This window comes from Homalodisca vitripennis, unplaced genomic scaffold (assembly GCF_021130785.1).
Source record: "Homalodisca vitripennis isolate AUS2020 unplaced genomic scaffold, UT_GWSS_2.1 ScUCBcl_319;HRSCAF=2058, whole genome shotgun sequence".
Lineage (NCBI taxonomy): Eukaryota > Metazoa > Arthropoda > Insecta > Hemiptera > Cicadellidae > Homalodisca > Homalodisca vitripennis.
Genome location: NW_025776422.1, coordinates 31,795 through 53,567, shown reverse-complemented (window position 1 = coordinate 53,567; position 21,773 = coordinate 31,795). Strand labels below are relative to the sequence as shown.

The following is a 21,773-nucleotide window of genomic DNA, read 5'->3' as shown; positions in this document are numbered from 1 at the left end:
ATAACTACCTTCCCGTCAATACAGTTTTTTTAACCCTCGCAGTGATAATAGTATCGGCCGCGACGATTATATCGTCCGCCCGGGTGATATCGTCGCGAGCGCTACTATTATGTAAGCGCTATTTTTAAATGCTAAATTCCTTCAACAATTCTCGTTGAAAATCTAATGTTTCATATAGTGCTGTAATCATCGAATTCTGAAGTTTCTTTTATATCCTCTATGGAATCTAATAGATTGTTTTTAACGGTCGATATATCGATGTTTTTTCAACTAGTTGTTTTCTGTTGTTGGTGGTGTCTGCAGTAATGGTGTCTGCTGTGTTATTGTTTTGAATTGTGCTTATTTTAGTGACAATGGATAACAATTTAGGCTCAGATCAAATCAGAGATGTTTTAGATGATGAAATAAGTGATTTGGAAGATACTAGTGATATAGATGTGCCGGAACTTGATTCAGATGTATCATTAGAGGATTATTCTTCTGGCAGCGGTGGTGAGGAATATGTTCCAAACTTTTAAGACTTAGAATCTTCTGAAGTAGATATTTCTTATCATACTGTAAATAATAGTGATAGTGATGAAGATGATACACCTAATCCAAATAGGCCTATTCAAGAATTTTCCAATCCCATGTGGTTGAGAACTTATACACCAGAAGATGCCATTGATATTGAATCAGAGTTCAAGGTTAGAAATCCTGGTAACAGAAACCTTCCTCCTAGAAACTCAAAACCAATTATCATACTTTTCACTGTTTTTCACTAGTGCAGTATTGAATAGTATTGTCAGGGAAACGAACAAATATACCAATAAGACTATCCAGACTAAAAGAACTTCAAATGAGATGAGAAATGCATCTAGGCTACAGAAATGGATTGACCTGACACTGGATGAACTAAGAAAAATATTTTGGAATCCTAATAAACATGGGCCTATTTGGTAAAAAAAATTTAAAAACTTACTGGGATACAAGATTTGAACAAAAATGTCCCTTTTTTCTCAAAAATAATGAGCTGCAATAGATTCCAACTAATTAATTCGATGCTTCACCTAACATCACAAGAGACCGTAAGGAGAGGACAGCCAGGTTACGATCCCTGGGTCAAAATAAGGTTTTTATTGGGAAAGCCTCAATAAAAATATAAAAAAGTATTTTGTTCCCTTTCAGAATTTAAGTATAGATGAGTCTATTGTTGGGATGAAAAATAGATGCGCGTATATTCAGTATCTTCCCAATAAAAGACATTCCAGATATGGAATAAAAAAGTTTGAACTATGTGATAGCCGTTCAAATTACATCTATCACATTGAATTGTACAGTGGCTCAGATTATTTTGAAGATAACTGTGGCCCTTTCACCCAAAAGGTTGTGATTCAACTTCTTGAAAAGTCTGAATTATTAGACAAAGGCTATCACATTTTCCTCGATAATTTTTATACCAAAATTCCACTTGTCGAAGTTTTGAGTCTTCGAAACACTTTTGTTACAGGGACAATTAACAAAAATTCTAAAGGTTTACCTAAATCTATCCTATCAGCAAAGCTTGGAGAAAGAGAGAATATTTATTTTAGAAAAAAGAAGTTACTTTTGGTCAAGTACCAGCAGAAAAAATCTCGGAAGCCAGTTTTAGTCCTAACATCGGCCTGCCATGCAGAAGATCAGATGGTCACAAGCAAAAAAGGATTGAGATGTATGAAGCCTTTAGTAATACATAAATACAATCAATCTATGGGAGCTATTGATGTCAGTGACAAGTCAATATATCATTATTCTTGTACTAGAACTACTCCTAAATACTGGAAAAAACTCTTCATGAACTTCATTGACATCGCTCTGTTCAATGCATTTATTTTGTATTCAAATAATACTGATAGACCAGTTTCAAGGTATGATTTTTTAGTAGAAATAGTCCATGATCTGGTAAACAGTCAAGACAATATTCCCCAAAGAATCCAGCCAGGACCAGGTGGTGATACAGGCCACAAAATTGCTCATCTTGAGGGAAGTCGCCTGCGCCTTTGTGGTCCAACAACCTCCAAAAGAAGCAGATATTGGTGTCCTCAGTGTAATTGTGGTATTCACAAGGAGTGTTATCCATATTTAGATCACTACCCAAGGCCCCTAAAGCCTGGGAGGAAGAGGATGAGGCCCAACAGTGATTCCGAGTGAAGTTTGCTCAGAAAAAGTGGTGTACATAGTTTCATTATTGTATATATAGATTGAGTTTTTTTATGAATTGAGCCATACATGTGTAGTTTTTCTGAATGTACATAAAAAATTGAACAAAATGGCTATTGAATAAAAAACTGCTTACTGCTGTAACAGAGGTAAGTAAATGTTCACTTAGACAGGCAGCTGATGAAGTTCGTAGCCTAAATGATGATTGTCGTGATATAGCAGCCGCTTTTGACGGTACCTGGCAGAAGCGAGGCTTCACCTCTGTGAACGGCGTAATGACAGCAACATCCTTCGATACAGGAAAGGTTATGGACTTTGAGTGTTTCAGCAAATATTGTAATAAATGTGTCAGAAAACCTCTAAGCCATGACAAAACCCTATTGAAACAGCACAAAAATTCTGGTACTTGTTTGGCAAATTTTTCAGGTACAAGTGGTGGAATGGAGGTGGCGGGAGCTCTGACTCTTTGTCGCCGCTCTGAGGCTAAACTCAATGTGCGATACACAAAATACCTTGGAGATGGGGACTCTAAGGGGTTTACTCATGTTGTGGCAAACAATCCCTATGGTGATGATGTTTTGTTAGAAAAACTTGAATGTGTAGGCCATATTCAGAAGCGACTAGGAACAAGACTGCGGCGATTGAAGAGGGATAAAAAAGGAATCAAATTGAAGGATGGTAAAGGACTTGTAGGACAAGGTAGGTTGACTGATGTAGAGATAGATCACTTACAACGTTTTTATGGGATGGCAATAAGGAATAATTTGAAAGATGTTGAAAAAATGAAGAGAGCAATATGGGCTACGTTCTATCACAAATTATCGACTGACGCAAAACCTCAGCACGAACTATGCCCGCCTGGGATTGAGTCTTGGTGCATATACAGACAAGCTCAGGCAAATAATAAGCTAGATGATTTCAAACATACAAACTCATTGCCTGAATCTATTATGGAAGAAATAAAACCAATCTATAAGGATTTATCAGCCCCAGCCCTACTAAAGAGGTGTCTGCACGGTTAAAACACAGAACCCTAATGAAAGCATCAATAGCGTAATTTGGAATAGGCTACCCAAGACCACATTTGTTGGCATTCAGACATTAAAATTATGGGTTTGTGATGCAGTTCTTAGTTTTAATGAAGGAGCAATGGCCAAAGTGAATGTTTTGGAACGATTATGCATCCGACCAGGACGCTTTATGGTTGAAGGCCTTCAACAAATCGATTCCAATAGGGTTAAAAAAGCTGACAAAGAAGTCCAAGAAGAAAATAAAAAGAAGAGGATAAAAAGAAGGATAGGAAAAAAGAGTAAAAATGAAGAAGATGATTACTGTCCAGGTGGATTTTAAAGTGATTATGTGTTTTGAAGTGTAACTAAAACTTTAAAGCTGTTTTACCGAAAGTACCGTTTTGTGACATTTCGGAACACGTTGTGAAACAATTATTAGACTTACAAACTTCAAATTTTACACACTTATTGCAGACTAGTTGGTGAGTAGATTCATGCTTTTTTATCAATATATATTATGTTTTTATAAATTTAAAAAATATTGTATTTACATAATTAAAAAATAAAATTTTTTTGTTAAATTGCTACCACGATAATTTTTTTGTTTATTGAGATATTAAAAAAAAGGCATGAAAATATAAAGCTGTTAATGTAGAACAAAACCCTAAAGTTTAAAGTCAATATGTCTAATAGTTTAGGAGATAATGGTACCGACATGTTGCAGTGTACTCCCATTTAAATAACATGGGACCCGAAAAAAGGTACATAGGTCGATTGAAAATTAAAAAAATTAGAAAAAATTTTTTATTGCATTTTTTTAATAGTTTAAAGTGTGTATTTTAAAAATATGTAAGTATTAATGCTCAAATAAATTTATAAATTACCAAAAAAAATTCACAAACAAAAGATGTTCACTAGTTTTTTGCAGCAGTTCGTAAGATGTTGGCTGACACAATCATATATATCATGTGTGGTTAGTTTTAAGTATGTTATGGCTTTGCTCTGTTGGTCAACCTGGTACTGACAACTGGGAATACAGATGACAGAAAGAATATTGCTTTATTTGTTTTGATATGCTTAGGAGGTTATGTTATATGTGTTTGTGTCGGATAATTGTGTTTTACTAAAAGTGTTGCACTTTATTCATAGTTAGTGGTAGATTAGGAGTGTGTATTGTTTCTTGAAGTGTTTTACAACTTCTTATAACCATGCCAAGAGCAAAGGTTAGTTACAAAACTAAATCTAAACGTGAGTTTAGAGGAAACAAGTACCGTAAGTTGGACTCTAAATCTAGGCCTACCCAAACAGATTCTGCTAGCCCTAGCCCTAGGCCTACTACTAATGCAAACATTAGCTCTGCTTCTAAAAAAACTGTCCTTTGATAAATATGACAATTATGAAGGAACTGGAATGGGTAGTGTTATTTTGGATCTTAGTTTATTTAGTGAGCAATTAAAAAAATTTGTAAAATGTAAATTCTGCGATAGCGAAGACTGCATAGAACTTTGTACTACGGATAAGAAAAGATTTGAATTGGCTGTGAATATTGAACTGAAATGTTGTGTTTGTTTGGAATCAACTAATTTTTACAACTCTAAAGAAAATGAGAATGGAAAAATATGAGGTAAACTTGAAATTTATTTACGGCATGAGAACGATCGGAAAAGGTATCAGTGCAGGTAACATTCTGTGTTCATTATTAGACTTACCTTTACCACCTCAAAAAATAGGACCTTGTAGTAACATAATATATCAGGCTGTTGAAAATTGTGCTAGTGAAAGTATGAAGCAGGCAATTGAGGAAGCTGTGTCTGTAAATGAGTGTGAAGAAACGTCAAAAAGAGATTTGACGGTTTGTTTAGATGGGTCTTGGAAAAGGAGGGGACACAAGTCACTGAATGGGGTTGTCAGCGTAACATCATTAGATACTGGCAAGGTGTTGGATGTTTCCATAATGTCCAAATACTGTCAAATCTGCACTGTGCATGAAAAAAAAAAAAATAGTACCTGATCATATATGTTCCAAAAACTACGAAGGGTCAAACGGTATGTACGATACTTAGGAGATGGTAACAGCAATGGTTTTAAAAAGGTGGTTGACGATAAGCCATATGGAGATGAAGTAGAAGTAAGAAAACTGGAATGCGTCAATCATGTCAAGAAGAGAATGGGGAGCAGACTAAGGGAATTGAAGAAAACTGTTGGGAAAAACAAAACTAAAAGATAATAGAGCAATAGGGGGCAAGAATAGGCTAACAAATAATGACATAGACAAGCTGCAAGAATATTATGGCCTAGCTATAAAAAGAGGTGGATCAGATCTTCAACAAATGGTTAAAAATGTGTGGTGGGCAACTTATTTCCACAAAATATCGAATGATGACACTCCGCAACATGGCCTATGTCCAAAGGGACCGGAGTCGTGGTGCGGTTATAATAAAGCCGAAGCCCTACATCAGACTTTCAGCCACAAGTCACACAATTTGCCATATGAAGTGATGGTACAGATCAAACAAATTTATAGAGATTTAGCCAATCCGGATCTTCTAAAAAAATGCCTTGACCAAAAGACTCAAAACCAGAACGAAAGTTTCAACAATGCCGTCTGGTCTAAGGTGCCTAAAAATGTTTTTGTAAGGCTAAACACTCTAAAACTTGGCATATATGATGCAGTTTTAACTTTTAATAATGGATTCACCAGCAAATTGGATGTGTTATAACAAGCTAGGAATCAAACTGAGCGAGAAGTCTGTTGCCGCATTGCGAAATTTTGATACAATACGATTGAAAAAGGCAGAAAAATCTGCTTTAGACATGACCAAGGAGGCTAGAGTTGCTAGGAGGAAAAGAAAACTTGCATTAGAAGAGAAAAATGAAGACCCAGATGACCCTGAGTACGGAGCTGGGATATTTTAGCAGCAAAAGGTTAGTTTAGCAGTCATTTTTGCCTTTACCGGACATTTCCCGGAAACTTGGTTTTTTTCATATAAAGGTACATGTATCTCAAAAACTATAAATGCTAGAGAATTGAAATTTGGTATGCATATAGAACAGTGCAATTCCAAATGGTGTTGCATCTTTTATCATTCTATCTAAAAAAACAAATGAGAAAAAAAATTTTTTTTTGTATAAAAAAATAATTTTTTCACACACAATATTTAAAAATTCCTAAAAAAATTTTTTTTAACACACGTTCGCTACCGATATGTTAAATAAAAAACATATATATAGACCAGCTGTCCCATATATGCGCCGTACGGTTTTTACTCCTGGACCAGCGTCCCACATATGAGCCGCTCGGGCCCGCTGATACAGACCGACGGCGCATATTTGGGACAGTGTTCTATTGTTACTAATAATATCCTGACAAATCACTGGTCTATTTTAACGGTTTAATATTTTCGTATCGGTCTCTGGGGGTGTCTGGCGCAAATATGGGACGGTTGGTCTCTGGATAAGTCAAAGTCAATGACCTGTATTTACGGTATATATTTCACTGGTCTCAACAGTATTAGTTTGTGAAATGCTCGTCCGGCCGCGCCACTGCAGCAGAGCACGTGGTTCACTAAGTTTGAGGTTATGTTCAGTGAATGAGGTTACGTTCTGTGAGTAAGTTTACGTACTGTATAAGCTTCTATCTGATTTTTTATGAACATGGAGCCAAATAGAAAACGAAGGCGTGTGTGTACCAACAGTGAGATTGACCGTGAGTTAATTGATAGTGACAGTGACACTGAAATAAGTTCTTTATTTTCATCAGATGGTAACAGTGAGTACATTCCAACCTCTAACAGTAGTGATGATTCTAGTAGTGAAGTAGACCGCAATGAAGTTGTTACTGAAGTAGAGGCACATGAATATGTGCAGAATCAAAATAATTTTACCGATGATGTTAATGTACAGTTCGTTGCCAATGAAGTCCACAATGATCATATCAGTATTAATGGTTGTTGGACTGACACGAACAAAGTCCCACTAATTCATGATTTTGTGGGTGAAGAAAAAGTGAATATACAAACAACTGATCCAGTTGAAGTGTTTGGCAATATTTTTGACACCGCCCTGTTAGAAAAAATTGTCACATGGACAAACACCAGAGCTGGAATCATGCGAGGGACACCTCTTTCCAAAACATGCTCATCTAAACTTTTGGGAAAATGTTTCTGTTGAAGAATTGAAAAAATTTTTAGGTTTGTGTATGTTGATGGGTAATGTAAACCTTCCATCTATAAAACACTATTGGTCCAAGGACGGCTTATATGAGCATCCTATCTTTGGCCGGACCATGTCCCGCAATCGTTTTGAATGTATTTTAAGATGTTTGTGTTTTTATGATCCAAACATAGACTCCACAGACAATAGGATGCATAAAATTGAGAATGTCCTCAATGATATCTTAGCAAACTCTGTTAGGGTTTACAGCCCTGGGAAGTCACTTTCTCTAGATGAGGCTATGGTCCTCTTCAGAGGCCGACTGTCGTTTCGGCAGTATATAAAAAACAAATCACACAAGTACGGTATAAAACTGTACGAACTGACAACATCTGATGGATTCATTTTAAATATCATCATCTACTTAGGAAAGGGGACACTTATTGACAAAGAAAAGGGCCACGCCTTTGAAGTTGTGAGAAAGTTAATGCAGAACTACCTCGGCAAAGGCCACATAATCTTTCTCGACAATTTCTACAACAGCGTGGACCTGGCCGAGTACCTCATGACCAACCAGACTAACATGTGTGGTACTCTACAGTCAAATAGAGTTGGGAATCCGCAAGTTGTGGTGCAAACAAAACTGAAAAAGGGGGAGTGTGTGAGCCGTCAAAGAGGTGACGTTACCGTCATGAAATGGCGAGATAAAAGAAATGTTTTGACTATTTCAACTTCAAATGGCCCCGAGATGGAGGAAACAAGAACAAAAAGGGGAGAAGTGATCCAAAAGCCCAGCATGGTTGTTCGCTACAACAAGGGTATGAGTGGGATTGATCGCAGTGATCAAATGATCTCTTATTATTCCACTCCTAGAAAGTCTCTTCGGTGGTACATAAAAATATTTTTCCACCTGCTAGATGTATCACTGTGGAACAGCACATTTATTTTTTCCAAATTGACAACGAAGACAACCTATCTGAATTTCAGAGACATTATTATAAAACAATACATTCATGTAGAACCCATTCCACGGAAACCTCGCCCCATCCGCTCTTCACAGACGACTCATGCTCCTGTCAAGCTGGAAAAGCGACTGAGGTGCCATGTCTGCCGAGAAGCACACAATACAAGGAAGCAAACCTTTTATGCCTGCTCTATTTGCAAGGACTCTAAAGACAAACCATTTGGCCTTTGCATGCCAACTTGTTTCAATCTATGGCATGAGAAGTAGGCCCAAACATCCAATTTATCTCAAGTACACTTTTGTTTGAATTTATTTGTAATCTTTGTAATGTAAAAGTTTGATTTATATGTCTTATAAAATATGTAAAATAAACTTGTTCATGGAATAGGTGTGTTTTTTTGTTAAAAATTATCCTTGAATCTAAAGTATTTCAACAAATAAATAGTGGCTCATATTTGGGACACTCGGTCTATGATACCATTTTGATGCTATAGACCGACCGGCTCATATATGCGCCGTAATAAAATAATGCTAAAAACCGCAAAAACAGAAATATACATCAAATATATATATAATTAGGGTTATTACAAAGTATAATAACCTATTTAAACAAAATCTTACCATCGGTCTGTGATGAAGGGCACACCAATATTAACTTGGTCTGTGTGTAAAGATCGTATTTCTGACGTCGGTCTCTCGTAATAACCCGGCCGGCGCATATATGCGCCGCTCGGTAGCGAACGTGTTAAAGATTTTTTTACTAAAGTTGCAAGAGATGTTTATAAAGGAGTACTCTTTGCCTACAAAACATTTGAAGGTTGTAACTTTCTTAGTTTTGACAATACATGTACCTAAAGTTTGTAAATTTAACATGCGCGGGATAGGAACGACCCGCTCCCCTTAGGGTCATTCCACATCAATTCAACCAGAAAAAAATAATTTTTTCACCAAACACCTCAGATTTTTATGAAACTTGGTACATTTGTTCTATATATAGAGATTAATAACACCACCAAATTTTAAATTTTTTATCTCACATACTTTTTTAGTTATGGCACTTTAAAGTTTGGTCGTTTCTCAGTTTCCGAGCATTGGATAGTGCCCAGTAAAACGTGTATTAGGATAGAAAAAAAAATTCTCATTCACTTATTTGGCACCCAATCTTGGTGAAATTTTCAAGGTAGGTTTATATAAGTATAAGGAAGTTAAAAAAAATATATAAACATAACCCTAAGCTAAGCATAAAATATTATAAAAAAAATATTTTTTGAACTTTTTACAATTTAAAAAACGGGAACATGGTTCAGCGTAAAATTAAATATCTCAAAAAGGGAATGAGATAATCAAGAATTTTTTCCCCCCTAAATTATCTATATGAAGTGGGCTTTAATTTAATAAAATAAAAGTTTTGTGTATTTTCTTCCTTCTATTAACTAAGGCCATTGCAAGTTACAATATATTAATTACAATCAAAGCGAGGTTGTACCAGTCTCAATGGCTACAGATTGTTAATGAAAATTAAATAAAATTTTTAATAATTTTAATTTAACATTTTAATAATTATAATGTTCTATATAAACATTATAATTATTATAATATTTATATAGAAGCTTAGTTTAACACAGTACTGTACCTAAGTTCAATGTCAACATTCATGTTTAAATAGATTAGACTACAGAAATAAACAGGCAGATATTCTACCTCCTAATCTGGGCAAGTTGCAACACGAGGTTTTCATGTCATGACAGGCTGCTTTTCTAGGCAGTGTATCTGACAGTTATGAGCCAGTCTGTTACTAGTGTCCCAAGAGGTAACAGTGTTATAAGCTGTGGTGGTTATAAAGTGGTGTTTACCTTTCTTTGGATTTATGATATTGTGTTAGTGTGTGTGTCTGAGTGTTGAATTGAGTTTTAACTAAGGTGCCAATCTTTAAAAAACCTAATATTAATACAAAGATTAATGATATTCCATATACTTGTATAGATCAAATTTTTAAACTTAATTTTTGAAATTTTCGTTGTTTTATGATGCATTTGTAAAGAAGAGAAATTTAACCTGCTTTTAAATCAATTAGAAATGGACAATAAGTGTAGTATAGGGCTATTAAAACTGACAGAATGCCACAAATTAACTTATGTTACAAAAAAAGGGCTAGAAAATGTTAGTGATTTGTCTGAAGAAAATCTCAACTTGATTAAAATAAGAAGTGAATTAGATGATAAGGAAATAATTAACATTTGTTTGCATCATAAGAGTTTATTTTTGACCAAGTACGAATTCCTCCAAAAAGTCTGTTGTTATCCTTTTAAAAAACATAAGAAACCCATTAAAAATGGCTTAAGAGTTGTAAGTATTCAGCAAAGTCAGGCCTGTATCACAAAAGGTTTAAAGGTAAAACCAGGGGAAAAGTTGTGCACCAATTGCTCTAAAAATATATTCTCTACTCCAAATGACTGTGAAGAAGAATCACATGATGATGATCTTTTTACACTGCCGACTGAAACTGAAACTCAGTTACAAAAAGAAGAGGCTATTGATTCTCTAAATTCCTCTTTAACGGATATTGGTTGTTCACCTCTTAAATTACATGCGTTGAATGAAAACTCCAAAATTGGTTATGCACAAAATAAATTAGAAAAACTGCATCAAAATGTAAAAAAGAAAATTGAAACAGTTTTAGATGTTCAGTTGCCACCAAAAATACCTAAATTGCAAAAAACAGCTGAACAAAAAGCAGATGAAATGGACCTGCTTGTTGAGAATATAAAAAGTGAAGTAAATAAACTTTCATCAAAAAAGAAAATACAACTATTAACGATTCCAGCATCACTGAATTGGTCGAGAACAAAAATCAAAGATGCCTTTGAAGTGTCTGATTATTCTGCTAGACAGGCACAAAAATTGTACAAAGAAAAAGGACTTTTGGCTGAACCTGAACCAAGAAGAGGAAAGAAACTCAGTCCTGAAGTTGTGGAGTTGGTCACAAATTTTTATCAAAGCGACGAGCAATCAAGAGTTTTGCCAGGTATGAAAGATGTAGTAAGCCTGGGAAAGAAAAAATATGAGAAGAAAAGATTAATTTTAAGTAACCTCAATGAAATATTTGCAAACTTCAAAAGGGAACATCCTGACATAAAAATAGGGTTCTCCAAGTTTTGTACTCTTCGTCCCAAATGGTGTGTTCTGGCTGGTGCTAGTGGAACACACTCTGTTTGTGTGTGTACTATTCATCAAAATGTGTTGCTCTTAATACATGCAGCACAACTGGAAGAGAGTCACAAAGATCTACAAAATCTTCTTTTATGTGAAAATCCAACTCAAAACTGCATGTTAAGGCGATGTGAAACATGTCCCTCAAAAGACAATCTGACAACATTCTTACAAGCAAAGTTTGAAAACTATGAAGAAGATGATAGAATAGAATTCAAACAGTGGGTAGCTACAGACAGGACACAGATGATAACACAAACTTCAACTATTGATGAATTTGTTGACGAGTTGGCAACAAAAATAGAAAAACTGATCCCTCATTCTTATATTGCAAAAAGCCAGTCCAGCTATTTTAAAAGCTTAAAGGATAACTGTGCGCCAAACGAAGCCATTATATCAATGGACTTTAGTGAGAATTTCTCATTTGTGATTCAAGATGAGGTGCAGGGTTATCATTGGACCTCAGACTCCTGTACTGTTCATCCAGTAATTATTAACATGTGTGTTGACGAGGAAAAAATAGTCTCATCACATTGTGTAATCTCCGATGACTTAAATCATGATGTTTGTATGGTTTATAAAATACAAGAAACCCTGTTAGAGTATGTCAAGGAAAATTATCCCAATGTCACGGATGTTCACTATTACAGTGACGGTTGCGCCGGACAGTACAAAAACAAATACAACTTCATGAACCTTTCACTTCATGAAAAAGACTTTAAAATTAAAGGCCAATGGTCTTTCTTTGCTACAAGCCACGGCAAAACTGAATGTGACGGTATTGGGGGAACTGTTAAAAGGTTGGCGAGAAAAGCAAGTCTTCAAAGGCCTCTTCAAGATCAAATACTAACAGCAGCTACCTTTTACGAGTTTTGTAAATCAAACATATCCAAAATAAATTTCCATTTCATTTCAAAAGAATCAGCAGATGATGTTCGCCGACAGCTTGAAACACGTTTTGAAAACCTTAATACTCTTCCAGGTACCAGAAGTTTTCACAACTTTAGACCCTTGGACTCTTCAGGAACATTAGAAGCAAGGCGAATTAGTACTGATGAACATCCTAGCCTAACGTACAATTTAAGGAGAGGGTTGGCCTTAAATGTAAGAGAAGAAGATTTGTACCCCTCACGCTACATTGCTTGTAAATACGACAATCTTTGGTTCTTTGGGATAATAACAAATGTTGCCAAGGAAGATGGAGACGCTACAGTAAAATTTCTTCATCCAGCAGGACCATCCCCCTCATTTTACTGGCCAAAACGAGATGATATATGTGATGTGCCGATTCCACACATCCTTGCAGTGGTTGAGCCTCCACACACCTCGACTGGAAGAACATATCAATTCTCACCAGAGTGCATAAAATTAATTGAAAAGCTAATGGTTCATTAACTTTCAAAGCCTTAAAATAAGTACAGTGAAAGGGTGAATTATGATTTCCAAACATAAAAATGTAATTTATCCTTGTTTAACAAGCTATACCCATTTATTGAAACCAGGCGAACTTCACATTGCTCGTAAGTAATATAATGTCACTTTCAATGGTATCAATAAATAGAAGGAAGAAAATACACAAAACTTTTATTTTATTAAATTAAAGCCCATTTCATATAGATAATTTAGGGGGAAAAAATTCTTGATTATCTCATTCCCTTTTTGAGATATTTAATTTTACGCTGAGCCATGTTCCCGTTTTTTAAATTGTAAAAAGTTCAAAAAATATTTTTTTTATAATATTTTATGCTTAGCTTAGGGTTATGTTATATATTTTTTTAACTTCCTTATACTTATATAAACCTACCTTAAAAATTTCACCAAGATTGGGTGCCAAATAAGTGAATGAGAATTTTTTTTTCTATCCTAATACACGTTTTACTGGGCACTATCCAATGCTCGGAAACTGAGAAACGACCAAACTTTAAAGTGCCATAACTAAAAAGGTATGTGAGATAAAAATTTAAAATTTGGTGGTGTTATTAATCTCTATATATAGAACAAATGTACCAAGTTTCATAAAAATCTGAGGTGTTTGGTGAAATGACCTGGTTGAATTGACATGGAATGACCCCTTAATAAGTAAGGCAGAAAAAAAGGAATAAAAGCCATGATGAGAAATTAAATCCAATTAAGTATAGAATAGGTGACAAAGTATTAGTAAAAAACCATATTTTATCAAATGCATTAGATAAGAAGATTAAAAAATATTTCTTACTTTATGAAGGACCATATGAAGGGTGCAGGAGAAAAACCAACTTAGTCCAAAAAAATCGATTTACAGATTATGATGCCATTCGATAGTCTGTGGTCCATATTTTAACATGCCAAAAGCTGCAGGAGAATAACTAACTGAGTTACAAGATACAGCCATTTAAAATGTTGTACCGCAGGGGAAAAAACTAACTCAGTCCATCTGGTTCAGGGGAAAAAGCAACTGAGTCCACAGTCAGCTGACCTTAGCGCATGCGCAAACAATCCATACTCTGTGGTTCAGCTGTAGCAGACTAAACAACACACTCCTTATTGTCTCTGTTGTGTTAGTTTGTACTGTTGAAGTGAAGTTTTAGGTTATTAGTGTTTATTTGGTGTGCGTATTTGAATTAGCGTTGGTGAATATTGTGTTTAGTGCCCAATCACTTGAAAATGATTGACGGTGAGCTGCAAAGTGAAAGTGATGATGAAGCCACTAGGGTAAGTGAAGTAAAAACTACGAAAAAACGAAAAATAACTGGGAGAGTTAGGGATGTCGCCAAAAAGCTACGGGCTTGCTCATATGAAACGGGTGAAGATTGCCGTTGTAAACGATACGAATGTTTTCAACAAGTTACACCAGAAGAGAGAAATTCCTTAATTAAACAATTCAATGACATAGGGCGTGAAGGAGGTACCAATGCTCAAAACAGCTACTTGGGTGGACTAATTGCGTTGCATCCTGTTTCTCGGAGGAGACCTCGGCTAGACGAAAACCAAGCTAGAATGAACGAAGGTTCTTTTTCATACAAAGTTAGAGTTGTGAGAGATGAGTCTGCCGTTGAGATCCCTGTTTGTTTTAAGGCCTTTCAGTCTCTTTTTGGTGTTAAACCTTTTAGGCTACACAGAATCAAGCAGTCAATAATGACCACTGGTAAATCTCCCGTAGATAACAGAGGAAAACATTTTAATCGACCTCGTAAAGTCCCAGAGGCTACACGCGAAGCTATGATGAGCTTTTTTTGTTCTTTAAAAGGTAGACGGGCTCATTACAGCCTTCATGACAGTACCAAAGTGTACTTACCTGAAAATTTAAATGTCAAGGAGCTTCTGTCAATGTTTTTAAATAAGAACCCAGGCATGGAAATTTCCTACGAGACATTTCGACACACCTTTGTCACTGAGTTCAATATCGGGTTTGGATACCCAAGAACTGACACATGTTGTTTTTGTGACGAAAATAATGCAAAGGTTTCAGGAATTGAAAGAAAGATTGCTGCAGTGTCAGTTGAAGAAAAAGAATCCCTACTTGAAGAAAAGAAAAAAACTGGAGGAAGAGCAAAAACTGCATATTACTAAGGCAGATTGGTTTTACAAGTTGAAACGTAAAGCCAAAAAATCAGCAAAACAACGCAATGAAGTGGAGGCTATTGCGATTGATTTCGGGAAGAATCTACCGACCCCCAACATCTCCACTAGTGAAGTTTATTTTAGACGACAGTTGACATTTTACATCTTCAATGTACACATCTTGTCCACTGGGGAATCCATCATGTACACCTATGACGAGACTGTTGGTAAGAAGGGATCTGATGATGTTGCCTCTTTTTTGTACGATTTTGTCCAAAATTACCTGTCAATGGAAGTGAAAACCCTCTACATCTTTGCTGATTCATGCGGAGGTCAAAATAAGAACCACACTGTAATGAAGATGTTGCACTACCTCACAACTGAAGAGAAACGGTTTGACAAAGTTATAGTGACTTTCCCAGTAAGAGGACACTCTTATATGGAAAATGACAAAAATATGGGATTAATCCCTAAAACAGCAAAAGCTGAAACACCTGACGGTTGGAGATCTGTGTTGGAGAACGCTCGAGTAAAACCATCACCCTTCACAGTGGTTTCTTGCCAACAGAAAATGTTCAAAAAATGGGGAGAGTTTTTGGCATCCAAAGACTACAAAAATAAGTTTCTCTTTGCCGTCAGACCGGTAAAACAACTTAGATTTTTCCAAGATAAATGTCTCAGCTTAGAATATCGGAACGGATACAATGGGGCCTTTTTCACATCATCCATAAAGAAGAATGATAGAGAGAAAGAAAGAGAAGAAAAACAAAGAAAAAAGAAGAACTTGCCTAGGCCTGAGCATATGGCTGAGCCTGAACAATCCTACAATGCACCCTTAGCACTGTCAAAGGAAAAGTGCAACGACCTAAAAGTCCTTCTAAAGTTTTGCGAAGAAGAAGGTTCAAAGGAATATTACATGAACCTTTTTGTGGGAAATGAAACAGCGATTGAGGTTCCAGCCGTTGATGTAGCCGCTCATGAGACTGCAGAAGCTAACTTTTAAAGGTACGTTTTGAAATCTATATCTTATTCAACTGTTTTACTATTTTTTCCAATAACTTTCCGTTAGCAGTGATTAATGAAATAATTATGTTCCTAAAACATTCTAACACAAAATTATTTGTGAAAAATAACAAACCTAAGATACTTTGTCTTTGCAAATATTGAATTATTCACAATTTTCTTTTTGTTAGTATTTACAGTTGTGAGGATTAAAACTATATCCTATTAGTTGGATATTATTTGGTTTTTTCATTGTGTTTTAGGAAGAAACCTCAAGTGAAAATGTAACCTAAAGTGGAGGTAACCAAAAGTGTGTGGAGCTAACTAAAAGAAAGACGTTGGACCATATCCAATGAAAATGACAGACTTTCACAGTTTTCAAATATTTACATATATCTAAGTTTTGTTTTGTCCTTTTTTCAATCAAATGTGATAATAAACCAGAAGTTAAAAAATATTGACTAGTTTGTTTCATTATTTACAGGGGAAAACCCAATTGAGTCCATCGTGTGCAGGGGAAAAACCAACTAAGTCCATGGCGTTGTTACCGGGACAATTTTTTAAAAATAAACTAATTGTTGCAATGAGCTAATTTTTTTATATTTTATAAAAAAACAGTTATACTAAACCTAGATCCAGTTTTTAAGGTCAAAAAGTTATGTTCTTTTTTTACAGACCGTTTGAAACTTTGTTTTTGCTCTCCTGAAAAATTTTAGTTTTGTGACTAAGTTGGTTTTTCTCCTGCACCCTTCATATGTAATTGCAGGCATTAAAAGAGAAAATGCATATGCATTAACCAGACTAGACAATAATGAATTCTTTGGGATCCGTAATGTAAGGGAACTTAAGAGGTTCATAGAATAAGAGTATGAAAACTCTTCAAGTGTGAATGACCATACTGGTGCTGAATGAGACCATTTTATTTAAGAAATTTTTAAAACATGGTCTATAAACTGGCTTGTGTGGATGGATGAGTGTACAGAGAAGCACATAAAAACCAATACATGCTTATGAAATAAAATTTGTGACCTTCTCTTTAATGAAATGTGCCAATAAAAGAATAATTCCTCCAATTATATAAATATTTTTTTTTACCTGTCAAAATTTAACCTTGAGGGGAATAAGCCAGTTTTTCTTTTAAAATATTGTAGGCTCCCATGTAGTCAGCCTATGCCCCGTCATAATAATGACAAATAAACCTTTTCTAAAAACGGGCTGACATAAAAATATCTGACCATAATAGTCAGATTAGTATAAGGTTTGTATGAATATTTAAAATAAGATGTGACAAGAATAATGTAATATAGTATAGGGTAAACCATACAGTCATTGGCACTAGTACAGTCATTGGCACTTTGTAATTATTTTGTTCATTACAAGATTTAGGTTGGCAGCATTGAATGCCAACATAGTTCATTAGATACTCTTAACAGTTCTCCCCAATTGGTATTGTGATGTTTGCAGATAGACTGCACGTGGTGTCTGGAAAAATTATTTTTAGTATAGGTAAGCTTTTTCTGTTGATCTTCTTGTGAATTCCTTTAGAGTTGCTTCTCTGTACTATGTTATTTTCCCTTTGATAAGATAAATCTTTGCAACTAAGACAATGATAGCTGTAATGTAGAAGGAGTTGAAACCATTTTTGATAGGTTTTAAGTTAAATAACCTCAAAATCAAACCTGCAAAGGGGGTGCCAATGACTGTATGTTTAAAAATTATGAAATATAGTCATCGGCAGGGAGTGCCAATGACTATGTATTTAAGAGATTGTTTATTTTAAGCCAAAATAACATCTTTCGAAGTATAAAAACAATGGGCTTTTTATGAATATTGTTATTGTTTAACAACTCAATTTGAAACAGTCATTGGCACACATATATATTTCTCGTTGGCATGCCAATCACTGTAACCTAGCAGTGATTGGCACTATGTCAATGTATAGATATTGGCATGCCAATAAATAACTTTTTTCTTTTCAGATCACCAACGGAGTTCAAATTATGCCTAAATTCTCTTACAAAGCCGATTCTCTTGAGGCAGCTTTACAAGATGTTAGAAATGGAATGACCAAAAAGGCTGCAGCAAAAAAGCATGGTGTTCCTCGGTCAACTATTCAGTTTCGGCTTAGTGACAAGTTTTCAAAAACACAACTTGGTCCTCCACCTGTACTGACGAAGGAAGAAGAGGATACACTTGAAAAATGGATCAATGACTGCTGTCGGAAAGGTTTCCCACGACGGAAAGAAGATTTGCAACTGAGCGTTCAAGAATTCTTAATACAAAATGAAAGACCTAATCCTTTTAAAAACAATCTTCCAGGCCTCGGTTGGTATCAAGCATTTTTAAAAAGGCACCCTAACCTATCCTTAAGGACTCCCGAAGGAGTAACTTCTGCAAGCTCATGCGTCAGCGAAAACGATATTAAAAATTGGTTTAAAACTATAGAAGACATTTTGAAAGAAGAAAATGCGGTGGACGTTTTGAAAGACCCGACTCGTGTTTGAAACTACTAATAAAACATTAGTGGTGAACACCAATCTGAACAAATTATAGAACAGGACCCAACAGCAGAAGACAATCAATCATCAGAAGAAATAAATGACAGTTTTAATGTGACTGAGCAGGGTGATGAATCTTCTCAGCCTGAAACTTCTAACAACAACACTGATGCTGGACACCAAACTGAAAACAAAACACAACCAAAACGAAAGAAGAGGCACCATGTGAACCCAGCAACTTGGAACGTTAATAAAAATAAAGAGCAAAGAAAATTAGGGAAAGAATACTGCGGGAGAAAAAAAATAGATGGATTAAACGATTATAATGTAAAAAGAAAAGCCAGATCAATGAAAGCAAGGTGTACATGTGACAGAAAACAAAACAGCTTGCTTCAATGTGGAAAGCTGTCCGAGGACGAAAGGAAAAAAAACTTTGAAGAATATTGGAGTTTGGACTGGCCTGCGAAAAAGCTTTTTGTGAGTTTTTTTGACTAGAAAAACAAACACAGTTAGAGCTAGAGACCGTAAACAAGAAACCACTAGTAGAAGACAAAATTCCTGTCAATACTTTTTGAAAAACAGTGGCACTCCAGTTCGTGTGTGTAAGACGATGTTTTTAGGTACTCTGGGGATTGGTGAGTGGACTGCTTTCCATTGGCAAACAAAAGATAACGCAGAAAAAGATTTAACAACAGATGAAGAAAATTTGGTGAATGAAGTTGAGGCCACTGGATCAGCTCCTAAGAAGCTAAGAAAAGCAATAGAAGTGCAATCATTAGATGAGTTTTTTGCTGGCCTACCAAAAGTGGAATCCCATTATTGCCGCAAGAGAACGTCTAAGTTGTACCTCGAGCCCAACTGGCAATCAAAGAAAAATCTTTTTTTATTTTACAAAAACGACTGGTGTAAAAAAAAAGAATGTGACTCCACTTTCTGAAACAAAATTTTTAAAAGTTTTTGAAGACAACAACTTGGCTTTGTTCCAGCCAAAAAAAGATGCTTGTGATACTTGTGAAGCTTTCAAGTCTGGAAACTTAAGTCAAGAACTGTACGAAGCACACAGCTTAAGAAAAGATGAAGCAAGAGCAGAAAAAGACTTAGACAAAGAAAATCCCACCTGTGTAACGCTCACCATGAACTTGCAGTCTTTGCTTCTTTGTCCAAGATCTAACGTGTCAGCTCTGTACTACAAAATGAAGTTGTCCGTCCACAACTTCACAGCATTTAACGTAAACACCAAGCAAGGCTTCTGTTACTTGTGGAATGAAAGTGAAGGGGGGCTTACATCGAATGAATTTGCAACCATAATTTCAGATTTGGTGCTTTCACACATTCCCTTGCCTGAAGACAAAAACAAAATCGTCATTTTTAGTGATGGGTGTTCCTACCAAAACCGTTGTACAAATGTTTCTAATGCGCTTCTACACATAGCATGTACGAAACAAGTAGTAATAGAACAAAAATTTCTTGAAGTTGGACATACTCAAATGGAGGCTGATGCAATGCACGCATGCATTGAGCGGAAGCTGAAGAACAAAAAAGTTAATGTTCCCGCAGATTACGTGACGGTTTGTGAAGAAGCAAGACCATCTGCACCATACTCTGTAAAGTATTTAAGTCACAAGGATTTCAAAAACTTTGACAAAAACTTGTGTACAACAGCATTAGACCTGGAAGAGGTACTGGATCGCCCAAAATTGTGGATTTACGTGCTCTAAGGTACCTTCCAGAAAAAACCATACAATTCAAGCTCAACTTTTCAGATGAGTGGCACAACTTGCCGCAAAGAAAGAACAAGTCAGTGCAGCCCTCAACTACTGACAGTTTACCTCATCTTTATTCAGAGAGAATAAAAATAAAGAAAAGGAAGTTTGAAGATTGTCAAGACCTGAAACTTGTTTTAGAACCTGACTTCCACACTTTCTACGACAACATTCCTTATTGTTAGGTTTTAGTTATTACTCCAAACTTTTTGTTTCTCAGTTAAGAGCAGTTAAATAAGTTTTGTGCTTTGTAACATAACTTTTAGATCTCATTTACTCATCAAAATGAGTTAAATCTTGTTTTTGAGTTGCAAACCTAAAGTTACTCTATATTATTTTTTTTAACAAAATGTCTTAACACAGTAATACATAAAGTAATGTGTTAATTTTTTAAGTAAAATTGTACAAACTTATGCATTAAAGATGAGTTTTATTATCTTTCTTCAGTGTTTATATCCCTTATTTACTGGTTTTGTTTACAGAAGGTTTATACATCACTACTATGAAAAGCACGTATCTCCACTATAAACTTTAAGAAAAACTCCTAACTCCAACAAGAAATTGTTGTTTATTGAAATAACTAATATTACACATTTGAACTAAAATATAGGTGTAGTTTACCAATTTAAATTAGTTAAAAAAAACTATAACTTACTATATTAAAATATAGTAATGTTTTTACTGCCTACTAGAAAGTTTACTGTTTTTGAGTTACGAGGTCTACTAATTTGGGTATCGATATAATACATATATATTTGGGTTATATTTATATGCAAAAAAAAATTATAAACATGCTAGTCGGGCGCACGGATCCGTGGTCAGACGTATCGAAGACGTTCTGAACGATAGGATATTGTTTTGAGCATTTTAATATACATAACTTGCACCTTTTAATATTACTCTTTTTCTTTTTACTCTTTGGTTTAGTTTACTTCTTATATTTGTTGGCTTTGGGTAGCTTGTTAGTTGTTTGTAACCTTTAGTGTGTTTTGTCAGCTGGTATTTGTTTTGTTTAGTGTTTGTTTACATTTGAAATAGATCTCAGTTATTGATACCATTTGTGTTTTAGAATAACAAATATGCCTCGATCAACTAAGATAACAAAGAAAAAACATTTCCGGGGTAATCAGTATGCTCGGATATCGTCGGGTAATGTAAATAGTTAAGCTGCAGTTAGTGAATTACGTGAAAGTGATGTGTTGGAAGTGCCTCGTCCTACTCCTTTTTCTGCCTCAAGAAGGAAAATAAGTACCGGTATATTACCAAACACCTTAGACACAGTTGGTCACAATAATGTAATTGTAAGTATGAATATTTTGTGTCAAGCTTTGGTTCATGCTACTGTGTGTAAATATTGTAAAGTAGAAAATTCTTTGAGCTTGAAAGAAGACGAAGCTGTAAGAGAAGGCCTAGCTTGCAAACTGTTTGTTGAATGTAGTAACTGTAATAATAAGTA

At 35.3% G+C, this 21,773-nt stretch overlaps 2 protein-coding genes across 2 annotated transcripts; both read left to right on the top strand.

Annotated features, from left to right (window-relative positions):
- The first annotated feature begins 7,551 nt into the window (after positions 1-7,551).
- LOC124370553 (piggyBac transposable element-derived protein 4-like) lies at positions 7,552-8,571 on the top strand. The gene has a single exon (XM_046828841.1). The coding sequence runs from the start codon at positions 7,552-7,554 to the stop codon at positions 8,569-8,571; it is 1,020 nt and encodes a 339-aa protein (XP_046684797.1).
- Positions 8,572-13,914: 5,343 nt separating this feature from the next.
- On the top strand, positions 13,915-16,513 carry LOC124370554. Its single transcript, XM_046828843.1, has 2 exons — positions 13,915-16,059; positions 16,320-16,513. The coding sequence occupies exon 1, from the start codon at positions 14,948-14,950 to the stop codon at positions 16,055-16,057; it is 1,110 nt and encodes a 369-aa protein (XP_046684799.1). The 5' UTR covers positions 13,915-14,947; the 3' UTR covers positions 16,058-16,059; positions 16,320-16,513.
- The last annotated feature ends 5,260 nt before the right edge of the window (positions 16,514-21,773 follow it).